The following is a 26,238-nucleotide window of genomic DNA, read 5'->3' on the forward strand; positions in this document are numbered from 1 at the left end:
TAAACGTAAGAGCGGGAGTTATCCGTTTTAACAAGCAGCGTATTGCACGGATACGAAATAGCTGTGTGTGTGTGTATATATATATATATATATATATATATATATATATATAAACATAAAAGGTAATTTGACCAGCTTACTCTTTAAACTCTGAGTAACATTAGCCAAAATTATTTTGTACATTAGGCTAAAACAGTGTGATCATTGAACATTTTGTAATTAGATGTATTTAGAATTACTAACGGTCACGGAAGTCCAATGATCCCCAGTAAGAGCCACAAAGTCCGCTTTCTGTAATGCATCTAATTTTGCTTGCTTTTCAGTGTGCACAAAACCATGCTTTTATCAAGGCTTCGCTCGGGTAGTCGAAATGATCAGTCGTAGGAACGCGCTTTATTCCGACTGTAACATTTTTGTAGCTGTGATGTGTGCATCAGTGTAATGGATGTACCAGGAAATCATGCATTGACAAAAGTTCCGTTTGCTTGGAATTGAAAGTGTGATTAAATCGTTATTTTTAACGCGTTATGGAGTACATGCATCGAAGCTTCTCAGCTGTGCTTGTGCTAAGAAAGGGAAAATTTTAAAAATAACGTAACATGATTCTGCGTTAACCTAATATTTTTTCATACGTCCCAAACCAAGGAGATGCGAAGGTAAAATGAATTGGGTAGCGTACATAGTCAGTACATCCCCTCTCGGAATCGAACCTCGAATGTCGGCGTTAGAGGCGAAGACTCTACAATTGCGCCACAGCGTGTGGCTTGTCTATGCTAAAGTATGTATTGTAGATCGGGGTATATATATACATTTATATATATACCCGTGTATCGCAGTGGAGAAGTAGAAGTTATTAAAAAGAAAAGGGAACATTTTAAAAATAACGTAACATGATTGTCAATATACAGTAATTGTTTTGTGAGTGTTATTGAATGTTGCTGTCATCAAGGATTTGATTATCATTATTTCTTTCAATCAGGCTCGTATTTGTAGGATGTGTTCAAGTTACATTCCATGTTTGTCAATCGTTGTAAAGATAGGAGGTTTCATTCATTGATTAGTTCCTTACTGCATCAATAAACAGCTCGTCTTCCTTTTTATCTGTGATGTAACAAACTGCATGCACGGGTTTTTTTACACGGTCTTCCTTTAGCAGGACATTCACTTTTTCCACCGTCTGCTTTGTTTCCGCAGTAGCTGCACTTATGAATATATTTGTATGTATAAGACGCTTCATATTTTTTTGCTGCCTTCTCAATTGTGTAATTCGGTTTTTGTTCAGCACTCTTTGGAACTGTTGCTTTTGTCTGTGCACTCGTCAGTTCACGTGAGCCGCTTGGTGTTCTTGCATCGAAGGTTCCTAGCTGTACTGGTGCCATCTCGTGTAATGTCAGCTAAGACCCGGCACTTAAAAGTTTCTCTCGCAGTTTCAATGAGTTTGTGCCAAACACCACCCTGACCATCTCATCTTCTTCTGCATAAGCACAGTCCTTCACACGTGAATATTTACCGGCAGTGTTTGTATTGGATTGCCGCTGATGGACGGCCTTATATGGGCAGGCACTAAATTACAAACGCTAGTGGCAGCCTGTCTATGAACTTAATTTAATATAAACTTTTGGTTCACGCCGTGCTTTGTTTCCGCAGTAGCTGTACTTATGAATATGCTTGTATGCATCATTTGCTTCATAATGTTTTCTGCCTTCTCAATTGTGAAATGGCGTTTTGTGCTCATCGCTGTTTGGAGTTCTTCCTTGTTCTCTACGTACTTACGTAGGAGGCGTGATGATGTCACACGAAACTCCGCCCCCCGCGGCCATCTCCAACTCAAGACTCCATTACATTATATGGGGAAAAATAGCTTCCAGTTATGACCCTTATGCGTAGAATTTGAACTTCCCTACACGGAAGTTGGAGAATTAGTGATGAGTGAGTGAGTGAGTGAGTGAGGGCTTTGCCTTTTATTAGTATAGATATATATAGATATATATAAATATATATATAAATATATATATATATATATATATATATAATATATATATATATATAAATATAAATATATATATAAATATAAATATATATATATATATATATAAATATAAATATATATATATATATATAAATATAAATATATATATATATATATATATATATAAATATATATATATATATAAATATAAATATATATATATATATATATATATATATATATATATATATATATATATATATATATATATATATATATATATATATATATATATATATATATATATATATATATATATATGACAGCAACACATCAGTGACAAAACAATTACATTGACAATCATGTTACGTTATTTTCAGAATGTTTCCTTTTCTTTTTCATTGCTTCTTGAACACACTACTTCTCCGCTGCGAAGCGCGGGTATTTTGCTAGTTTATAATATTTGCAGAACCTAAACCCCCATATCAAGAGGTTAGAAACGCTTAGTAAACAGAAATAAATATTTTGTTATTATTTTTTGTTCACAGGTCTCATATGTTTTCTGACTCCAAGAGCATCCTTGATGGGTTGTTTTATTGGTGCTGTTCTACATGGCTAATTCTTATGCATTCGGCTCGCACCGACTTCCTTTACACAGAACTGACATGTGGCCACTGAGACTCAAAGAGCGGTTTATGCTAATCTGTAACAGCAATTTATGTATGACTACCAGTGACTCACACTACATACTCTTTTTGACCAACATAAGGTCAAATTTCATTGAGCCATTAGTCAGCATATGATTGTAATTGTCCTGTATAAGTACAAGCAGCTAAAGTGATAAATACACATGCAAGGTGGTAAAGCTCTTTCTTTACTAGCAAAGAAAATTGAGACAGCTATCAGTCAAGAGACTACTGTGGTCAGGTATGAAGTAGGTAAGAGCTCAAAATTGGTGGAACTGCACTATGACTGTATCAACAAAATTTCATAGCAGTTTGGAGCAGTAGTAACTGTAATAAATCTTGCTTATTGGGTAAGTGATACCTTGTTTATCTAAAATAACATTTTCAGGGCTGCTGAGCCAAATAGCCACTTCATTTGAATTTTAATTTTGCATTAATGTTTACTTGCTATAACTGTTATTTGCGCTGCCAGCCTTGCTGTCAGCCTTTGCTGAGGAACATAGGATGACGTACAAGAGTGGAGGAAGATGCACACAGGTACATTAAATCCTTTGCAAAGTGGTGGTAGGGAAAAGTGTAGTTAAGCAGCATAGGATGGTGGTCTGTAGAATGACATTGGGGATCAAGAAGAGGAAGAGAGCGAGGGCACAGCCAAGGATCAAATGGTGGAATTTGAAAAAGGAAGACTGCAAGGTTGAGTTTAAGGGGAAGGTGAGACAGACACTGGGTGGTAGTGAAGAGTTACCTGACAGGTGAGAACCTACACTAGATGTAGTAAGGGTGACAGAAAGAAGGGTGCTTGGCATGACATCTAAACAGAGGAAGGAGGAAAAGGAAATGTGGTGGTGGAATAGGGAAGAACAGGACAGTATACTGAGGAAGAGAATGGCAAAGAAGAAGTGGGATAGTCGGAGAGATGCAGAAAGTAGACAAGAGTAAAAGAAGATAAGGCACAAGGTGAAGAGAGAGGTGGTGAAGGCTAAAGAATGGCGTATGATGAGTTGTATTAGAGGTTGGACACGAAGGAGGGAGAAAAGGACCTGTACCGATTGGCTAGACAGAGGGACCGAGCTGGGAAAGATGTGCAGCAGGTTAGGGTGATAAAGGATAAAGATGGAAACGTACTCACAAGCGAGGAGGGTATATTGAGCAGATGGACTTTGTGAGACTGATGAATGAAGAGAACAAGAAAGAGAAGAGGTTAGATGATGTGGAGGTAGTGAATCAGGAAGTGCAACGGATTAGCAAGGAGGAAGTAAGGACAGCTATGAAGAGGATGAAGAATGGAAAAGCCGTTGGTCCAGATGACATACCTGTGGAAGCATGGAGGTGTTTAGGACAGATGGCAGGGGAGTTTTTAACCAGATTGTTTAATGGAATCTTGAAAAGTGAGAGGATGCCTGAGGAGTGGAGAAGTGTACTGGTGCCGATATTTAAGAATAAAAAGGATGTGCAGAGCTGTGGAAACTACAGGGGGATAAAATTGATGAGCCAGAGCATGAAGTTATGGGAAAAAGTAGTGGAAGCTCGATTAAGAAATGAGGTGATGATTAGTAAGCAGCAGTATGGTTTCATGCCAAGAAAGAGCACCACAGATGCGATATTTGCTCTGCGGGTGTTGATGGAGAAGTATAGAGAAGGCCAGAAGGAGATGCATTGCATCTTTGTGGACCTGGAAAAAGCATATGACAGGGTGCCTTGAGAGGAGTTGTGGTATTGTATGAGGATGTCGGGAGTGGCAGAGAAGTATGTAAGAGTTGTATAGGATATGTACGATGGAAGTGTGACAGTGGAGAGGTCTGCAGTAGGAGTGACGGATGCATTCAAGGTGGAGGTGGAATTACATCAGGGATTGGTTCTGAGCCCTTTCTTATTTGCAATGGTGATGGACAGGTTGACAGACAAGATTAGACAGGCGTCTCCATGGACTGTGATGTTTGCTGATGACATTATAATCTGTAGTGATAGTAGGGAGCAGGTTGAGGAGACCCTGGAGAGGTGGAGATATGCTCTAGAGAGGAGAGGAATGAAGGTCAATAGGAACAAGACAGAATATATGTGTGTAAATGAGAGGGAGGTCAGTGGAATGTTGAGGATGCAAGGAGTAGAGTTGGCGAAGGTGGATGAGTTTAAATACTTGGGATCAACAGTACAAAGTAATGAGGCTTGTGGAAGAAAAGTGAAAAAGAATGCAGGCAGGGTGGAATGGGTGGAGAAGAGTGTCAGGAGTGATTTGTGACAGGCGGATATCAGCAAGAGTGAAAGGGAAGGTCAACAGAACGGTAGTGTCACCAGCTATGTTATATGGGTTGGAGATGGTGGCACTGACCAGAAAGCAGAAGACAGAGCTGGAGGTAGCAGAGTTACAGATGCTAAGATTTGCATTGGGTGTAACAAGGATGGATAGGATTAGAAATAAGTACATTAGAGGGTCAGTTCAAGTTGGATGATTGGGAGACAAATTCAGAGAGGCGAGACTATGTTGGTTTGGACATGGACAGAGGAGAGATCCTGAGTACATTGGGAGAAGGATGCTAAGGTAAGGCGGCCAGGCAAAAGAAACAGAGGAAGGCCTAAGAGAAGGTTTATGGATGTGGTGAGAGAGGACATGCAGGTGATGGGTGTAACAGAACAAGATGCAGAGAACAGAAAGATATGGAAGTAGATGATCTGCTGTAGCAGCCCCTAATGTGAGCAGCCGAAAGAAGAAGACTGTTGAGGAGTCAAAATAAGGCTATTAGTGTGAATGGTGTGGATTTAAGAATTTTGAGATATTTAGTTAAAATACAGTTGATAATTCATTAACTTAGGCAGCACTATAGTGCAGACCAATCAGCACTACCACTTTATCATCCTACATACTCAGATAAAATCCAGCACCTCAGGACTCCAGACTAAAAAAAATTATTTGGCTACTAAAATGAAGAATTGAGAAGTTACCAAATAACAGATACAGGTAAAATTCCGTTACAACGAATATCTTTAAAACAAAATTTTCATTACAACAAAGTATTTTCATGGTTCCGACAGTTTCCCCATTTGATGCGAGTCTATAGAAATCTTGTTACTACAAAGTATATTCAGCAGATACTTTCATTACAACGAAGTGCCCAAAAGACCATGAAATGCCTGAATGAATCATCCACAGGGCAGTTAGTTCTGTGGCCGCAACTCAGTTGTGCCCAACGATCCCCAAACAGAAAAGTACATTTTTTTTTCTTTCCTCGAACTGTACTGTTTTTTTTGCTGTTTTTGTTTTCTGTGGTTTTCAGTGATACCTTTTACTTATTGCTCGTCAACATTTGAAAAACATTCATTGGAATTTAATTCATTCTCAACCTCCTATAGAAACAGAAGACACGAAAAACGGTAACAGTTCATATAAGAAAAAAAACAACAAAATTTTTGCAGCTCTTGATTCCGGCAAAAAGAAAAAAGACTATGCCAATGAATTCTGAATTTCTCCATTGACACTGTCAACTTTCTTGAAAGACCAAGCAAAGAAAAAAAAAAAAAAGAAAAATCGGGTTGCAAATGTATGCAAACTTATATATAAAGAAACGTCCCTTTTTCAGGACTGTGTATTTCAACAATAATGTTTTAAAAATCCAAATAACTTTACAGATCTTCATTGTAAAGGGTTTAAACAATGTTTTCCATGCATGTTCAATTAACCATAATCAATTAATTAACATGCACCTGTGGAATGGTCGTTAAGACCTTAACAGCTTACAGAAAGTAAGCATTTAAGGTCACAGTTCTAAAAACGCAGGACACTAAAGAGACTTGTCTACCGACTGTGAAAAACACCCAAAGAAAGATGCCCAGGGTCCCTGCTCATCTGCGTGAACGTGCATTAGGCATGCTGCAGGGAGGCAGGAGGACTGCTGATGTGGCTAGGGCAATAAATTGCCATGTCCGCACTGTGAGACGCCTAAGACAGCGCTACAGGGAGACAGGAAGGACAGCTGATCATCCTCGCAGTGGAAGACCACGCGTAACAACACCTGCACAGGATCGGTACATCCGAATATCACACCTGCGTGACAGGTACAGGATGGCCACAACAACTGCCCGAGTCACACCAGGAACACACAATCCCTCCATCAGTGCTCAGACTGTCCGCAATAGGCTGAGAGAGGCTGGACTGAGGGCTTGTAGGCCTGTTGTAAGGCAGGTCCTTACCAGACATCACCAGCAACAACGCCGCCTATGGGCACAAACCCACCTTCGCTGGACCAGACAGGAGTGGCAAAAAGTGCTTTTCACTGATGAGTCACGGTTTTGTCTCACCAGGATGGACGGATTCGTGTTTATCGTCGAAGGAATGAGCGTTACACCGAGGCCTGTACCCTGGAGCGGGATCGATTTGGATCGATGGCTAGGGCCATTCCCCCCAGAAATGTCCAGAAACTTGCAGGTGCCTTGGTGGAAGAGTGGGGTAACCTCTCACAGCAAGAACTGACAAATCTGGTCCAGTCCATGAGGAGGAGATGCACTGCAGTACTTCAAGCAGCTGGTGGCCACACCACATACTGACTGGTACTTTTGATTTTGAGCCTCCCTTCATTCAGGGACACATTGTGAAACATTTTTAGTTTATGTCTTATGGTGTTGACTCTTTTAGTGTTCATACAAATATTTACACATTAAGTTTACTGAAAGTAAAACAGTTGAAAGTCAGAGGACGCGTTTCTTTTTGCGGATATATATATATATATATATATATATATATATATATATATATATATATATATATATATATATATACACTCACCTAAAGGATTATTAGGAACACCTGTTCAATTTCTCATTAATGCAATTATCTAATCAAACAATCACATGGCAGTTGCTTCAATGCATTTAGGGGTGTGGTCCTGGTCAAGACAATCTCCTGAACTTCAAACTGAATGTCAGAATGGGAAAGAAAGGTGATCTAAGCAATTTTGAGCGTGTCATGGTTGTTGGTGCCAGATGGGCCGGTCTGAGTATTTCACAATCTGCTCAGTTACTGGGATTTTCACGCACAACCATTTCTAGGGTTTACAAAGAATGGTGTGAAAAGGGAAAAACATCCAGTATGGGCAGTCCTGTGGGCTAAAATGCCTTGTTGATGCTAGAGGTCAGAGGAGAATGGGCCGACTGATTCAAGCTGATAGAAGAGCAACTTTGACTGAAATAATCAGTCGTTACAACCGAGGTATGTAGCAAAGCATTTGTGAAGCCACAACACGCACAACCTTGAGGCGGATGGGCTACAACAGCAGAAGACCCCACCGGGTACCACTCATCTCCACTACAAATAGGAAAAAGAGGCTACAGTTTGCATGAGCTCAGCAAAATTGGACAGTTGAAGACTGGAAAAATGTTGCCTGGTCTGATGAGTCTCGATTTCTGTTGAGATATTCAAATGGTAGAGTCATAATTTGGCGTAAACAGAATGAGAACATGGATCCATCATGCCTTGTTACCACTGTGCAGGCTGGTGGTGGTGGTGGTGTAATGGTGTGGGGGATGTTTTCTTGGCACACTTTAGGCCCCTTAGTGCCAATTGGGCATCATTTAAATGTCACGGGCTACCTGAGCATTGTTTCTGACCATGTCCATCCCTTCATGACCACCATGTACTCATCCTCTGATGGCTACGTCCAGCAGGATAATGCACCATGTCACAAAGCTCGAATCATTTCAAATTGGTTTCTTGAACATGACAATGAGTTCACTGTACTAAAATGGCCCCCCACAGTCACCAGATCTTAACCCAATAGAGCATCTTTGGGATGTGGTGGAACGGGAGCTTCGTGCCCTGGATGTGCATCCCACAAATCTCCATCAACTGCAAGATGCTATCCTATCAATATGGGCCAACATTTCTAAAGAATGCTTTCAGCACCTTGTTGAATCAATGCCGCATAGAATTAAGGCAGTTCTGAAGACGAAAGGGGGTCAAACACCGTATTAGTATGGTGTTCCTAATAATCCTTTAGGTGAGTGGCTGTAATTGCTGCCAAAGGTGCATCGACAAAGTATTGAGCAAAGGCTGTGAATACTTATGTACATGTGATTTCTCAGTTTTTTTATTTATAATAAATTTGCAAAAACCTCAAGTAAACTTTTTTCACGTTGTCATTATGGGGTGTTGTGTGTAGAATTCTGAGGAAAACATAAATTTAATCCATTTTGGAATAAGGCTGTAACATAACAAAATGTGGAAAAAGTGATGCGCTGTGAATACTTTCCGGATGCACTGTATATACACACACACAGACACACACATACAGTGTCCTTCACTATTATTGGCACCCCTTGTAAAAATTACTAAGAAGGATAAGAAAAAAAATCACTGCTGAAGAACCATCATCTTGCACTGAAAAAATAAGAAACACCTGACTTTTTGTCAGTTCATTCAAAGAAAAACAAAGCCCTCATCAAGAAATAAATACTTTTAACAAAAACACGTGTGACAATTGTTGGCACCCTTAGAAATTAATGTGAAACAATGTAACTGAAGCATGTTTCCCATTTAAATTGGACATTAAGCTGATTGGAGTATATAGGAACTTTTCAGCTAAAATCAATTACTTCCTGATTAACTGGGATATAATGTGAGGAGACACAGAACCAAATTTGCTTAGCCAACCATCATCATGGCAAAGAAAAGAGAACGCTCAATACAAATGAGGGAGTAGTGTGTTGCCCTTTATAACTCAGGGAATGGTTATTAAAAAAAAAAAAAAAGAAGAGCTACTTGCCTGGAAATGCTCATTTCTACAGTTAGGGCAATAATAAAACAATTGTTATCAACTAGAATTTTCCTGGAAAAGGACCCAAGTTTATTTTACCCCCACGTACAGTGAGAAAGATGGTAAGAGAAGCAGTAATATCTCCAAGGATGACGGTTAGGGAACTGCAAGAAAAAGTAAAATCCTGGGGTTATCAAGTGTCCAGATCCACCATCAGATGGCATCTCCATGCCAACAGATTATTTGGAAGGTATGCCAGAAGGAAGCATTTCTGTCAGTTATCCACAAACATAAGCGCCTGGAGTTTGCAAAATGTTACTACAACTTTGACTGGAACCGTGTTCTATGGTCCAATGAAATTTAAATTGAACTTTTTGGCAATAAATACGCAAAGTGGGTTTGGTGTAAAAAAGACAGATGGGTGTAATGAAAACAACCTTGTCCCAATTGTGAAATATGGTGGAGGCTCTGCGATGTTGTGGGACTGTTCTTCTTCCAAAGGCCCTGGAAACATTGTTATGGTACATGGTATCATGGATTCCATGAAATATCAGGAGGTTTTAAATCAAAACTTGGCTGCCTCCACCAGGAAACTAAAACTGGGTTGTCAATGGATCTTCCAGCAGGATAATGATCCGAAAACACATGTCCAAATCAACCCTGCAATGGTTAACTGACCACAAAATCAAAGTTCTGCCATAGCCATTACAGTCCCCTGACCTGCACCCTATTGAAAACCTGTGGAGTGAGCTGAAGAAGGCAGTACACAGAGGAGGGCCTAGGATTCCGGATGATCTGGAGAGATTACGTAAAGAAGAATGGTCTCAGATGCCATGCTCTGTATTCTCCAACCTTATAAAAGGTTACAAGACTCTGTGCTGTTATACTGGTAAAGGGAGGTTGTACAAAGTATAAGTCTGGGTCACAGACTTGCACAAGAGAGAAGGAGGGGAGTCAAGGTTTCTGAAAAAAATCAGCTTTACTGTTGGCAAGACAGGAACATTCTCATATATGTATCTATCTTTATTTTTGAGTTTAAATGTGAGGGAAAATATTTAAGATATCAGCTGCACCTTTTTTAGTTACTATTGCAAGAATAAAATGGTAGACTGTACAAATTACCATTTCTATAGAGTAAAAGGATCAGTTTGATCTGCCACCTATAGTGGGACTGCTGTTACAGACAGCATTCTCAGCAGTAGGAGAGTCAGGCTGTAATGCTCAGTCAAGGAAGTAATATCCAATGTCAGAGGAAGCATTTACGGGAGATTTTACATTTTCAATTTAAGACACTGAATAGTAAAATTTTAATTTGCCTTAATAAAACTAAGCTCTGCTAAAACAATAGTGTCTATTGAGAAATGACATACAGTGGCACTACCAATGTAAACCACATGTAATTAAATGCTTTTATGTTATGTCTTCAGCAGAAATGAAAAAAGAAGACTCTTTAATGAGTTCATTTTGTCCTTTAATTAGATCAGATACTTCTTGTGTGAAGGGTGAGTGAGCTTGTGTTTAGTACAGAAGCTCACATTTTTAATTTGAAAAATTAAAAAAAAAAAAAATTTACAAGCATTTTATTATCTTTTATGCTATGTGTATTATGGAGAAATATTCTGTACATGTTTTAGAAGTAAAAAAAAAAAAATTTAGGGTGTTTTATTTTAGTATTTGTTATAGTCAATGAAAAAAAGACTACCAAACTTTATTTTGTTAATTAAAAAAAGGGAAAACCTGTAGCCTCAGTTTAACTGTAAAATAAATACCAAGATTAATACTAATATTGGCCATAAGGCTTGTACATGACATGGCTGGTTATGCAAGAGCTTAGTGCTAAAAAATTAAAAGGATAAAGAACTGAAAAGCAAAAAAAATATTGGAATCACCAGTTCTAGTAGCATGAAACTGTTGATTGGTGTTGGCCCTAAAAAAATCTCATCAAAACATCCCTAGTAATTAGACAAGGCAAATGGCAAAATAAATGTCAACAGCAATTTCTTAAGTGAATGTTGAAATTGGCAGAGTTTTGGTGCATTATTGTGTAGCAGTGCTAACCCTGGAAGGACTCCATTTCCCAGCAGCCCCAAAAGGAATTGCCTTCACTGAATGTCTGAAAGAGGCATAGGGGCTGCTGGAGACAAGAAGGGCCAGCGGGAAACATGAAAAGGGGCCGGCGAAGCAGCAAGAGGAAGTCTGCATTTCTGTGTATTCCTTGAATCCTGTCCAATGTAGCCATTGTGAAGTCATTTGTACCCTGGATCATTTCTCTCAAGAATGAATGGACTGTTTCATGCCTGTCTATCCTGGGAATAGTGGTGGATTAGTCATCATGCGTCTTCTGAGGGAGCACTCCCACAAATCTCACCCTTCGCCGCTCAGGACTACTGGTAGGACTGTTCAGTTAATTTATTACGGAAGCTGTTCCCGGGATCATCATTGCCATCTTTACACCATACCATTTCCTCCGTTTCTGCAGCTTTGAAACTGTGATAAGGACACTGGCATGACTGTTTATTGTTGGCGATGATTGTTGTATGTTATATTTGCATCGCTGAAGGGGAAGGTTGTCCGATTTTTGTTGTTAATTGATTTTTAACTTAATATATTTCACACATTTGTTTGATTCATGTATGTCTGTGTCTCCAGTTCGAGTGAGGGCTGGGTGCATTACTGGAATCCCCACCCAAAAAACAAATAATTCACCATCCTATCAACAGTGTAAATCTGAGCAGCACTGGGCCGCTATAACTCTATGTATATAGAAGCCATGGAAATCAATTTCTCCAAACACAAAACATGACAAACTTCATGTGCATACAGCCAATTTTGCAATTTAGTATTTAGAATGTGATAAGGGGGGCATTAATTGGTCACAGAATTATGAACAATTCAAACTTATTCCTATTTCAGTCAACCAAACAACAGCTATAGTAAGGTAACATTTTCAAGACCCTTAGTTGAACTGAAACTGGACACTACTAAAAATCAGTTTCCAATCTAACTGAGTAACTATGCTGGACTCTGTGTTTTAGATAAAACCTATGGTGGCATGAATGACTAGTGCTGGGCGGTATACTGGTGCATACCAAAAACTGCTTATTTTTGTTATGATATGGATTTTTCTTATACCGGAACACCAGTTTAAATAGCCTAAACAACATTCAGAATGTGGCACAGCGGGAAACTGTTTAAGGGGGGACCTTTTTCACTGCTGCATCGCTGAACAGGAAAGCAACAGAGTACATGCGTTAGTGGAGGTATTGAGCAGTGAAAATGGACAGAGAACATTCCTAAACAGAAGCTGCAGCAGACGATAAAGTTGAACATGATGACACAGAAGAACTTTTGACGAAAAACGGTGCTGTGTCTGTTGTCGGAAGATACTTTGGTTTTAAAAGTTCGGATGTGGACCATTATGTTCAAATGTGCGAATACTGTTTCTATACTACTGGATAATACTGCAAGCCAAGTTGTACTTGTTTTATTTTTTTTTTCAATACAGTGTAATGTACCTGGTTACTGTGTAATAGTGTGACGATGCCAGTCCCCTACAGACTCCCTCTTCCCACATGGGAGTCTGTTAAACCAACACTGTTGATAGTTACGACCGAGATGAGCTAAAAAATCTCACTGAAGCCAGGGAATGGTGGAAAGTGTTCAGGTGCTTTTGTTAAAAACAGTCAAAAGTAAAACCAAAAGTGTCCACTGTGCAGTGTTCAGAAAAATACAGTACCCAAATAAACAGAAAATCCAAAAAACCAGTCAAACGTGGGGATAAAATCCATAATAAATAAATCGTTTAAAATAGAGGTTAAAATGCAGTCTCTCTCCTCGCCAGATCGCAGCACACCACCTTCTCTCTCCACGGCTCACCCTTTATGGGCGTTGCCGGCGGAGCCTTTGCAGCACAAAGTGCTTTCTGCCAACTCCTGTCTTGGCTGCCGCCACACTACGCAACCAGATCATCCGAGGTTGGCACACCTCCCGTCTTCCTTCGCACTCACTCAGTCACTCCTCAGATCCATTGGGAGGTCTTACATTTCGCTCGCCCCACTCTACGCGCTTAGTCAGTGGGATGAACCAGCCCCTACATCGCCTCAGCCTGCACTCCCTCACGGAGCCCCAGCTCGTGCGGCCTTCACCTTCTTGGTCTCTGTATCGTCTCCCATGACTGCCTTTTCCCTTCTTTAACCTCCGTGTGTTATCTCTTTTCTTTTTTGCTTCCAAATATCCTGCCTGCACATAAATATACATCTCTGTGGGTGTAGCGCCTTATTCACACGCCACAGTAAGCCGATGAAGCAATAGAGAACGATCGGGTGCAACTCGCCCCAATCACCTCATCAACTCCCCATGGTCGTCCAATCGCATTTTGAAGTAATAGTATTATTACTGGAAGTTGCACTTTTATTTATTTTATTGTTATTATTTATTAGTTTAAATATTATGCAGTTTAATGATGGTGAAGTTGTTTAAAGTCACTTTACCGTGTCAGTGGACAAAGATTGTTAACATTAACAGAAAGTGTAGTTGGTTTACAAAAAATATTTACTATTTATTACTTTTCTAAGACATGTTCAGTGCAATACAACTTTTGACATGCACTTCTTGATATTTTATTAATTCTAAATGCCTCTTTGGATTGTTCACAATATGTTGTCAAAATTTTAGTTTAAGTTGTTTGCTAAATTTGTTCAATAAAAAGGTTCTATATTTTGACTGCAACTGTCATGCAATGTGATTCCTTCTCTTCATTAGTGCTTCATCAGTGCCCCCCTCCTTGAAAAATATCACTTTTTGGGGCCATGCAAACCTGTATTAATACCTGTGTGCACATTAATATTGTTCGTACAATGTACAATTCTCATGACAGTGGAATAGGTTATTCTTAGCCAGTCTACTGCAGAGGAAAATGTGGTTAACTCATGCATGGAAAAAAAATACAGTTGAATACCGTGAAACTAGTACAATTTTGAAAAATACCGTGATATAGAATTTTGGTCATACCGTCCAGTACTATGAATAACTGAGAAAAGGTTTGCTCATGAGTAATTAAAAAAAAAAAAAATGATTATCTGAATTTTGGATATTGCATTTATCACTGTATTTGTGATGACCTTGTAGGCTGCAAAATAAAATTAATTTAACATAAAAAACTGTTACTATGTGACATAATTCATACTACTAACTAATGTTTAAAAAATATTCACAGACCTGACTCGTCTCTAACTACCAAATGCTGGAAACTTATCAGAGGTTGCTTTGTTTACATGCAGTATTCTAAAAGAATAGAATGTACACATTTATTGAGGTATGTAGCAAGAATAAACTAAAACATGAGAATTAATTTTTGCATAGTGAAACCTGTTGCAAATGTTAGAAGGGTTGGTTAAGAAAAATGTAAAAATAAACCAAGCATAGAATTAGCCCCATTTTAACATAAGCCTAAAAGCCTCAAGTTTGATAAAATATTTGCATTTCCAAAATGACTGTTCAAAAAACTGGCAAGAAAAGAATCACTTACACAGTACGCTAAGCTGTAAACAACGGAACAATGCAAGAGATATTTACCTGATATACTGAAGGTTGGTCTGATATATTACAGTCACTTTCTGTAGGACCCTGAAAAGAAACAAAGCCAGTTCCATCCATCCTGCCACTTTGTGCACTGCTAACATTGCCTCCCTCAGTTGTGCTACTGGATTGCCATGTGTTATCCTCAGTGAAATCAACTGACTGAGCATTCCCAAAAGCTGCCCAAGAAGTACTTTCTTTTAAGCTAGGCTGGTCTGCAAAAGCATTCCACTCCATATCTTGATTTCCAGTTGAAGAGCTGAAGTCTGCAAAGTCTTCAGTTTCGCAAAATTCTGCAAAACTTCCTTCTTCTAGTTTCTGTGCTTTATCCAAATGACCAGAAACATCCTCTGTAACAGCTGAACCTTCACTAATGGATTCAACAGAATCACTAATTGCTTCAGTAATTCTGTCTGATATACAACTACTCATTTTAGACTGACTGAAGTCTGCAAAGTCACAAACGTTTGCAGCACCAAAATCTTTAATATCTAAGGTTTCAAATTGTGAAGAAACCTCTGCTGGTAGTTCTGTGATATTGGATGGTAGTAAGCCTTCAGGGTTAGGCAGTGATAACTTATCATTAGTTGTGCTGCCAAACTCTCCAAAATCTTCAATGTCATCAGGAGACTCAGCCTGGCAAAAAGATGCAAATTCCTCACTTACAGACACAGAGGTGCTTGGGGCTACAGACTCTACCTGCTGGCCATTTTCACTACAACTCTGGTACACTAGGCTGCTATCTTCAGTATCTGCAGTACTTTCTTGTACAAAAGGAACTGTACTTCTGAAAACATCAGATCCTGCCCTTTCCATTTCTTCTTCCTCTTTTTGCGGTATACTGCAAATTCTGTTGACAAACTTCTCTGAATGTAAAGTTTCTACTTTTTCCATGGAAGCAGTCGTCTGAGACTTAGTCTCACAGTCTGAATCACTGATATTGTTACTTAAAACATTATCCTTAGCAGGAAAATGAGAAAACGGAGATGCTGCTCTATCACTATCAATATTTTGGACCACTACATTTTCTGAGCTTAGTTTAGAAGGCTCTTGCACGTCAACATTCAAATTGTCATCACTTTCCATGCTAAAACCAACCTTTTTTTTTAGGATGTTTTCTTCACTTGAGCAATCATTCATTACACTAACTGTACAGACACAATTAATGGAAGTGTAAGTATTGGGGAATGCAGTAAAATCTGCAAATGTTTGTGCAAGACTTGAAGGGGAACTTAAACTTATTTCAGGGTAGATCTCTTTCCGTTCCTTGGGGATATTTACTTCTATTTCTTGCTGAAAATTAACAATATCAGAAGAATATCCATTTGTTAAAATTTCATCATCAGAAATGATGCTGCCATTGCAGTCTGTGGATTCCTGCTGGTCAGTTTTGATCACAGTCCTATTAATGGACTCTGCAGAGAAGTCATTTGAACCAGGAGCTAGTTCCATTGGCTCAGCTAGGGTTTTAACTCCATCTTTAACAGGGCTTTCGGCAGCATGACATAAAGACATTTCATTTCTACTGTGGTTATCTAGACCGACAATTGTGCCATCAGGTGGTTTAGAAAACTCTGTAAAGCAATTCCTGTCCTTGCTTGGATTAACAGAGTTCAAATCTGTAAGGACTGCAGAATTATTTGAGTACATCTTGTCCGACATGAAGTGATTTGAAGAAACAAAGTCATCAGTTGAAGAGGTAAAGTTAGGCCCATCAAAACTGGTAAAGGAGACACTAGCTGACACTCCTGAAAAGCCTCCAAATTCTCCAAATTCATCATCTTCGTCTTCACCCCCATCATCTAAAGGTGGAGGAGAGGAGGAATACATTCGAATTACATCTGGCTCCATTGTCCAGGCGTTGTTTTTTAGAAATCAGATCTAAAGACAAACACAAACAGAAAAAAATGTAATATTTTTAATTAAGAAATAAATAAGTGATTGAATTCCTTGACTAATGAAATACACTGAAAGAATAACTAAAAACACCACAAAGACTAGTCATGAATTTCTAGAGTCAAACCATGCTGGCTAACTTAGAACTACCAGTGTTCCACAAGTACCAGTTGCTGATTTCTGAAGTGAATCGATACTGTACAGAGCTTAAAAGCAATAGACGAAATGCCACCAGCGTTTGCATCTAAAAATCTGGCATAATTAAAATAAAACACAATTTCATGCTATGACAGAATATTAAAACAAAAAGGCACAACACACATACATCCCTTGATTTTTACACACTGTAAGGTAGGTTTATCTTCCAAAATATTATAATGGCAATATATAGTATGAATGTATTGCCTCACAAAGTGTCAACTTTGCTACAGGACAACAAAAAATAAATAATCACATATAAAAGAAACAGCACAGACTAGAAAAAAATTGTGGTATTCTCTGTAGCTACCACCTTCTGTAACCTCTTCTATGCATATAACAGCAAGAAGCTATTTTGTGAACTGCTTGAAGCAGGTGTTAAAAAAATGCTGTCCTATGGTACCAGTGTAGCTCAGATTTTTAGTCAGTGTAATTTGCACGTGTCTGCACTAACTGTCACTATATGGATACAAGAAAAAGATGAGTTTAAAATAAACAAAAGCCCATCTACGTATGTATGTATGTGTATATATATATATATTATATGAGAAACGGAAATTACGTATGACCACAGAACATATTATAATACAGCAACTAATCACTTTGTTTGTGGACGCCATTTTTATATCATCTTTATGAATTATTATTTGTGTGAGAGTTACTGATATTGAAAAGAAGTAAACACAAACCCGCTGATCTATCCCATAGAAGTGTGCCCCGCGTTGCCCTCTCCCAGCCCTCCTCTCTGGACTCCAGCACTGAGCTGTTCGCCGCTAGGCATGTTCTGACAGAGAAGTTTTATTTGGGTCGAGAGCTTCGCAGTTTCGGACGGCGTCCTCTCTTCTCGCACTGTTTGTGACACTTCGAGTGCCCCGTCGGCTCCTGGCAGAGTGGAAATCATTGCGAATGAGTGTGATCGGTGCCACCTGTTGTGTTATAGCACCTTTAAAATGTAGTTTACCCAAATGCACTCCAGTACTGCTCAATGTATCTTTACTTCTTACATGTTAATGTTTTACTACTTAATAATTTATATATTTTTATTTTTTTCCCTTGCACTCAGCGAAGACACTGGGTAATCAGCTAGAGTGTGTGTGTGTGTATATAAATAAATAATCAAATAAAAATGAGTGACTCTTTGAAATATCAAAACGGTTTTGAATGAAAATCTGCAGCTACAGGAATACCCCAGGACTAAATTTGAGAAGTACTGGTTTAAACAACAAGTTCAGTACTTTTCCAATTCCAAGTTAAATAAATTTTTCCCCAAACACATGGTAGTGAAGCTTTCTTTTCCTCAAAATATTTATATTCTCACTATTACTGTTTAAAATGGGGTCTAAGGATCCCAGTCCAGACTTACCAAATATGTCTGAAATCACTTTTGCTGCTTCAAAAGGAACAATATGCAATATGTGGTTTTTAGATACATTTATGACAAAAGAAGTAATTTTATGAACTCGAGGTGTTCCAAGTACAAAATTGTAAATAATTGCTCAAACTGTCATCAAACCTGAAAAGTAACAATTAAATAAACACAATCTTTATAAATAAAAAGATTTATTCTTCAAGAAACACAAAACAAAATATAAGCACCATGGATTACAAAAGGCAAAATGGAGATGCCTAAAAACACAAGGTAAGTTCCAAAACAGAATCCAGAAAGCAAAGAGTTCAATTTTTTTTACTATTTTTGAAAAAGGTCTATGCATTCTCCTTGGCAACGTTTCACAACCAGGTGTGTGGTTTTCTGAAGCTCATTTTGTGAATATTGCAGTTTTTATTATTTTGAGAATAATTCCAATGATGACTGTAATGCTGTTCTCAAGATACAGTCAAACACGGTTTTAATGAGCTCGGTTATAATGATTTCTCAGTTATAATGAAAAAAAATTATTTTTGAAAGATATACCAGCTATTCGCATGTAAATTTGCCCTGTTATAACAAGTGAAAACTTGGTTATTACGAACAACACTTGACCACATCCTGGACTTTTGCAAGCCACCAGCAGAATAAATTTCAATATGCAATACATTTCTTATCTGATGCCTGGAACAATGTGACGACTGTTACCATACAGAATTGCTTCAGTAAATCAACATTTTATATTTCTGAAGAAGAGTATGAATTGCTGGGTTCGCCAAAACAATGTTGAAATTAATAATATAAATTATTACGACTGTCAACAAGTGAATGACAAACTGTTTACTAGTGGAATTCCTAATGAAAACAAAATCATAAATACATTACTTCAAAAAGACAATGATGAAGATGACAAGGAGGAAGAAGCTGCTGGCATATTGGATTTACCAGAACACAGTTTACCAACATCATTTGATGCCGAAATGCCTGCAATAGATTGATGGCATTTTTTCAAGGGACCAACATGAAAAAGCAAGCGTTGAATGCATTAAGTGTTTAAAGAGGGAAAACTGCATGACTGTAGATTACAAAGTTTACAACAAAAAAGTATTCTGGACTTTCTTTAAAAATAGTATATTGTACTTAATGTATGTTTTCATTATGGGCTAAATGTAAATTTTTTTCAATAAATCATAGTGCTGGACAGTATGACCAAAATTCTATATCACGGTATTGTTCAAGTGCACAACAATAGAGGCACAGAACATGGCCCATTCGGACTTGAATTCATTGTCATTGCCCACATGAGCATTGAAGTCTCCCAGCAGTACAAGGGAGTCCCCAGAAGGTATGCATCCTATAGCACCCCCTCCAGGGACTCCAAAAGGGGTGGGTACCCCAAACTGCTATTCGGCGCATACGCACAAACAACAGTTAGGACCCATCCCCCCCACCCGAAGGCGGAGGGAGGCAACCCTCTCGTCCACCGGGGTAAACCCCAATGAACAGGCTCCAAGTCGGGGGGCAATAAGTATGCCCACACCCGGACATTGAGTCTGAATGGGCCATGTTCCGTGCCTCTATTGTTGAGGCGGCTGACCGGACCTGTGGCCATAAGGTGGTCGGTGCCTGTGGTAGCAGCAATCTCCGAACCCGTTGGTGGACACCGGCAGTAAGGGATGTCGTCAAGGTGAAGGAGTCCGACGGGACCATTTTGTCCTGTGGGACTCTGGAGGCATCTATTAGGTACTGGCAGGCCAAGCGGAATGCGGCTTCGGTGGTTGCTGAGGCAAAAAATCGGGCGTGGGAGAAGTTTGGGGAGGCCATGGAGAACGACTTTCAGATGGCTTTGAGGAGATTCTGGTCCGCCATCCGGCGTCTCAGGAGGGGGAAGCAGTGTAGTGTCAATACTGTATATGGTGGGGATGGTGTAGTGCCGACCTCGACATTGTGGATCGGAGGGGGAGTACTTCGAAGACCTCCTCAATCCCACTAACATGCCTTCCAATGAGGAAGCAGAGCCTGGGGACTTGGAGGTAGGATCCCCCATCTCTGGGACTGAGGTCACCGAGGTGGTCAAAAAACTCCTTGGTGGCAGAGCCCCGGGGGTGGATGAGATATGCCCGGAGTTCCTCAAGGCTCTGGATGTTGTAGGACTGTCTTGGTTGACACAACTCTACAACATCGCATGGACATCGGGGACAGTGCCTCTGGGTTGGCAGACCGGGGTGGTGGCCCCCCCGCTTTAAGAAGGGGGACCGGAGGATGTGTTCCAACTACAGAGGGATCACACTCCTCAGCCTCCCTGGAAAAGTCTATTCGGGGGTCCGGGAGAGGACGGTCCATCGGAAAGTCGAACCTTGGATTCAGGAGGAACAGTGTGGTTTTCGTCCTGGTCGCGGAACAGTGGACCAACTTTACACCCTTAGCAGGGTCCTGGAGGGTGTATGGGAGTTTGCCCAAACAGTCTAGATGTGTTTTGTGGACTTGGAAAAGGCGTTTGATCGTGTCCCTTGAGGAATCCTGTGGGGGGTATTTCAGGAGTATGGGGTACTGGACCCACTGATAAGGGCTGTCTGGTTCCTCTACAACCGGAGCTTGGTCCGCATTGCCGGCAGTAAGTCGAACCCGTTTCCAGTGAGAGCTGGACTCCACCAGGGCTGCCCTTTGTCACCAATTCTGTTCAGAACTTTTATGGACAGAATTTCTAGGCGCAGCCAGGGTGTTGAGGGGGTCTGGCTTGGTGGACTCAGGATTGGGTCACTGCTTTTTGCAGATGATGTTGTTCTGTTTCCTTCATCAGGCTGTAATCTTCAGCTCTCTCTGGATCAGTTCGCAGCTGAGTGTGAAGTGGCTGGGATGAGAATCAGCACCTCCAAATCCAAGGCCATGGTCCTCAGCCAGAAAAGGGTGGAGTGCCCTCTCAGGGTTGGGAGCGAGATCCGGCCCCAAGTGGAGGAGTTCAAGTATCTCGGGGTCTTGTTCACAAGTGAGGGAAGAATGGAGTGTGAGATCGACAGGCGGATCGGTGCGGCGTCCGCAGTGATGCGGGCTCTGCATTGGTCTGTCGTGGTGAAAAAGGAGCTGAGCCATAAGGCAAAGCTCTCAATTTACCAGTCAATCTACGTTCCTACCCTCACATATGGTCATGAGGTATGGGTAGTGACCGAAAGAACAAGATCGCGAATACAAGCGGCTGCAATGAGTTTCCTCCGCAGGGTGTCTGTGCTTTCCCTTAAACATAGGATGAGAAGCTGAGTCATCCGGGAGGGGCTCAGAGTAGAGCCGCTGCTCCTCCGCATCGAGAGGAGTCAGATGAGGTGGCTCGGGCATCTGATCAGGATGTCTCCTGGACGCCTCCCTGGTGAGGTATTCCGGGCACGTCTAACCGGGAGGAGGCCCCGGGGAAGACCCAGGACACGGTGGAGGGACTATGTCTCTCGGCTGGCCTAGGAAAGCCTCGGGATTTCCTCGGAAGAGCTTGAAGTGGCTGGGGAGAGGGAAGTCTGGGTATCTCTGCTCAAGCTGCTGTCCCCGCGACCCGACCTCAGATAAGCGGAAGATGATGGAAGGACGGTTATAGCGAATTACGCTTATAACGAGCAAATAGCGTCGGCCCCATCAAACTCACTATAACCGAGTAATATTCCTGCTGTTAGTCTTTAACCCTTGTAACTTAACTCTAAACCATAAAGTCACCCCCCATTATACTAAGTATAGAGAAAGTATAGTAATCATGAAAAAAATTCAACCTCGAGATTTTGATGAATTGTGACGAGTCCAAAAATAGTTTTTTGGAATTATGTCTGTGTGTGTTAACACGATAACTTAAAAATGCAATCAGACAGATGGATGAAATTTGGCATGTGGTTGTTACACCAAAAATGTAGATCTGTATTAACGTTTGAGCCAAATCCATCAACCGGAAGTGGTACTTGACTTGAAAACATATTCAATTTTTTTTTTTATTCATGCTGCTGCAGAGTCCGATTTATTCAACTTTACTTTTATAATAATTGTTCAATATTTTATTGATTTGTCGTTGATACATAATATAAAAATATAAATCGACTTGTGGTTTAATATCCATCCTTATATCTGAGTATATGAGAAAGTCTACGGGAGACCATTCCCGATATTTGAAAATAAAAAGACACTGATCACGTGACTGACTAGGTCATCATACAACAGTATATTGTCACTGACCAATCACTTTTGCTTTAAAAACATCGTTTAACAACCAAGCAAAACAAACTTTGTAAAATTCCTGAGTTGGCAATGTCTCTACTGAACTACAGGTAGGTAGGCAAAGAAAGTCTGCCAAGTGATGAAAAACTAAACATACTAATTTGTTTTTGCATTTATTCTATATTTATTAATTTATCTTTTTTAGTTCATATATACATCTTAAAATACCTGATATTATGAAAATAATCCAGTAGCAGAATTACATTTTAAAATGTTTGTTCCCCTTTATTCAATGTTTTTCTCTCTCTCTCAAAATAGAGAGTTGAAATATTCTTTTTTGTTAATATCACCAATGTCATGCCTAATGCATACCAGGGATTTTTCCTGCCTTGAATCCAAACCTGCTGGGGTAGGCACCAGGTTTTCTGCGATCCTACTCTGGATAAACAGGTTTTGATTTATGTATATATTGTTCTTAATCTCAGATGCTGTCTCTGTCATTTTCTGCCTGCCCATACTCCTATTACCTAATCTTGATGTGCTCATTAAGGGTTTACTGTTCTTATGCATGGGCTATTCAAGTCTCACTGCCTCTAACCTTGACAATAAATGCTTGTTTTATTTTGTTTCCCTTAATACAGCTACAGGGTTCTGCACACTGTTTCAACCCTTAAGAGTCCTGTTCTTCGTAAGCCCCCATGATTTTCATGATCACACCTATCAGAACACAGCAGAATCTGTTTTCTGATTTTTTACGTCTTTTCAGGTCTGCAGGTGACAAAATTCTGTCTATAAATTGTATGTGCCTGGGATGGAATCAGAGATCAATATCAAGGCAAAACTATAATAACCTTGGTAACGTCTACATTAGTGGTTCCTAAACCCGATCCTGGGGACCCAGGGTGGCTACAGGTTTTTGTTCCAACCAACTTCCGTTTATCATTGGTCTCTTAGCCTAATTAAGTGAGTCATTATTTCCTGCTTTCTGTGTTTTGAAGTCAATGTAGAAATTACAAAATAAGTTTGGTAGATTTTTATTAAAATGTAATAGGCAGTTATATCGGGAATATGTAGTTAGTTTTTTTTAATGTCAGTAACAGTATTTTCAACCTAACTTTCATTCTGCTTTTCCAGGCATTCTACTTATTTCACTGATAATTTACTAATTAGTGGACCTCCCACTGAAGTCATTGCTGCTTTTATCATCCTTGACATCTGTTATGCTAGTTGTTAATTGTCACTATTAAGGTTAAATAAAGGGAGCAAACTACAAAGGAAATGGGGAAAATAAAAGGAAAACAATAAAAGAGTTAAGCATTTATAGCTTTACAAAAATACAAATATTTTTAAATGCCCAATAAATGTAAAAGCCATACTGCTGTGTTTTTCTTAATGCAGAATAAGAGAAGAGTAAAACAGACCAGCTACACAAGACCAGATGTTATCGATTATTATCACCGATTGTGAATCTGGTTGGAACAAAAACCTGCAGTCACAGTGGGTCTCCAGGATCAAGTTTGGGAACCACTGGTCTACACAGACAACTGCTGCATTCAAGATTTGTGAACCAGCATCTTCAACTGCATTACTGCACCACCCTACTGAAATGCTACTTATCTAAAAGATACTCAGCGTAAAAGCAAACAGCTTTTTATTCTTCACTACTATTAAAACATTCAACTACGGTCAGTGACTCATCTGGACAGGTATAGACAATAAGCAACTTCTCTTCTTCTTAGGTATTGGGGTCGTCAATAAAAAGCACTATAAACTGATGAGCTTTCTGCAGTCTTCCTTCATTTGGGTTGTTGAAATCAAATATAAATAGTACTATAACTTCAAGCATGTTTGGTACAATCTAGACAAGCTTGCTCTTCTCAAAAGAAAATTTGTTTATATGGATTTACATATATATTTAATAAATGCATTTTACATAATAAAATCTCTAAACAAAAAAACAATAAAAAGAAATACTGCTTGGTAAAAAATATAAAATGTGACAGCTTTCTTGGACATCAATGAACGGCAATTTTGATCTCCAACTGCTACAGAAATTAATTTTCCAAATTTGTCAAATCTCTTCTAATAAGAAGCCGATTGGTTTAATATTTGCTTTTGTATATAAGTTATAACCTAGCAATCTCCCACATTATCTTTGGTACAAGTTTACTTTATCTACCTAAGAATGATTAATGAGCTGTTATGCATTTTTTTTATTTTGTGACCTTCTGTTGCATGGAAAAGTATATATAGCACTGCATGTGGGTTTTCTTTATGTGCAAACCTTTGCACTTACAGGTGACCCCTTGTAAGTGTTTAACAGAAACAGCCTCTACTTTGCTTTGGACTTGTTGATTAACATTGCTAACCTGCAGCATCCATTGTGTAGGATGAAGTTTATTTTTGTTCTAGTCTGTTGCATATGCACTTTCCGATACATTTTGTTGTGCAAAGGCAATACAAATCCACAGTATTTTTAATTCACATTGTTCCACAATGCCACCTACTAAACAGTTATGCTAATGACAGCAACTTCAAGGCACTACAATTTAAAATAAAGGAATTGATGGAAACTCTCAACACTTGATTTTTTTGCATTTTGTTTTCACTGGGCATGTACATTTTCAAAGCTTAGGACACATTTGTGCTTTTCCTTCATTTTCAAGAACAATCCTCCATTAAATGTCACTGTAAAGAAATTTAAGTGAACAGTAATATCTTTACTTCAAGAAAAATAGTTTCAAGAATTTGGAATAAAAAGGTATTAAATATCAGCGCTAGAAAAAGTACACAGAAGAGTGAGTAGGCTGCTTCCAAGGCTAAAGAGGATGAATTATGAGTAGGGCTGGGTATCAGCACTGATGTCCCAATTCGATTCGATTCCAATTTGATGTGATAATGTGATATTGATTTAATCTTGACTGAATTAATGTGCATTGATACTGTATATTTGAAGTGATGTTTTGTTTTTTTTTTTTTGTTTTTTTTTAGAAACTACTTAACTTTACATAGAGAAAATTAATATAATTAAACAAATTTCAGTAAAACTTTATTTGAAGGTGTCTACATAGTGCTTTTAAAACATGTGCATAAGCATTGAATGACATTTAAGAAGAAATACTTGATTAGTAATGAACAGTTAACAAAATATCACTGCTCTTTAAAAATAAAAAAAATTTTCGTATCACTACACTCATTCAAAATTCACCCATAATTTAAGTAAGTCATGCTAATCAGTCTCGAAAACGTGTCCTAACAGTCCTCAGACAAAAAGGAAGCATTTTAAAATTACGATCTAGAGCTGATGCTTGTTCACTGCAGCAATGAATGAATGGAACATACAAGAAAAAGGACCAACCATAATGACTGATAATGCCACTGTTAGGCCGGGTTTATACTTCACACGAGGCATGCTGCAGCGGATGCTCTTGATACGCTAGCGTTGAACGGTTTATACTTGCACGCATACTTTACGTAAATCTGGAGGAATCCACCAGGTGGCAGTGCGCGATATTATCACGGTGAGAATAGGTTCGGCTTCGCAGTGTTGTGAATTGCCTGGAACCCCCATTAAATTCCGAGAACACCTTACCGCAATATCTCTGAAAAGAATGTTTA

The 26,238-nt window shown here is 39.2% G+C and overlaps 1 protein-coding gene across 1 annotated transcript in view; it reads right to left on the reverse strand.

The window, feature by feature from the left end:
- Nucleotides 1–26,238, reverse strand: part of LOC120516408 (aftiphilin-like) — a 125,383-nt gene that overhangs the window by 68,293 nt on the left and 30,852 nt on the right. The window contains exon 2 of the mRNA XM_039738054.1: nt 14,973–16,856. Within this exon, the coding sequence (XP_039593988.1) occupies nt 14,973–16,826 (1,854 nt within the window). The 5' untranslated portion in view covers nt 16,827–16,856. The remainder of the gene's footprint in view (nt 1–14,972; nt 16,857–26,238) is intronic.

The sequence above is a fragment of the Polypterus senegalus genome, chromosome 16 (assembly GCF_016835505.1).
Source record: "Polypterus senegalus isolate Bchr_013 chromosome 16, ASM1683550v1, whole genome shotgun sequence".
NCBI lineage: Eukaryota > Metazoa > Chordata > Cladistia > Polypteriformes > Polypteridae > Polypterus > Polypterus senegalus.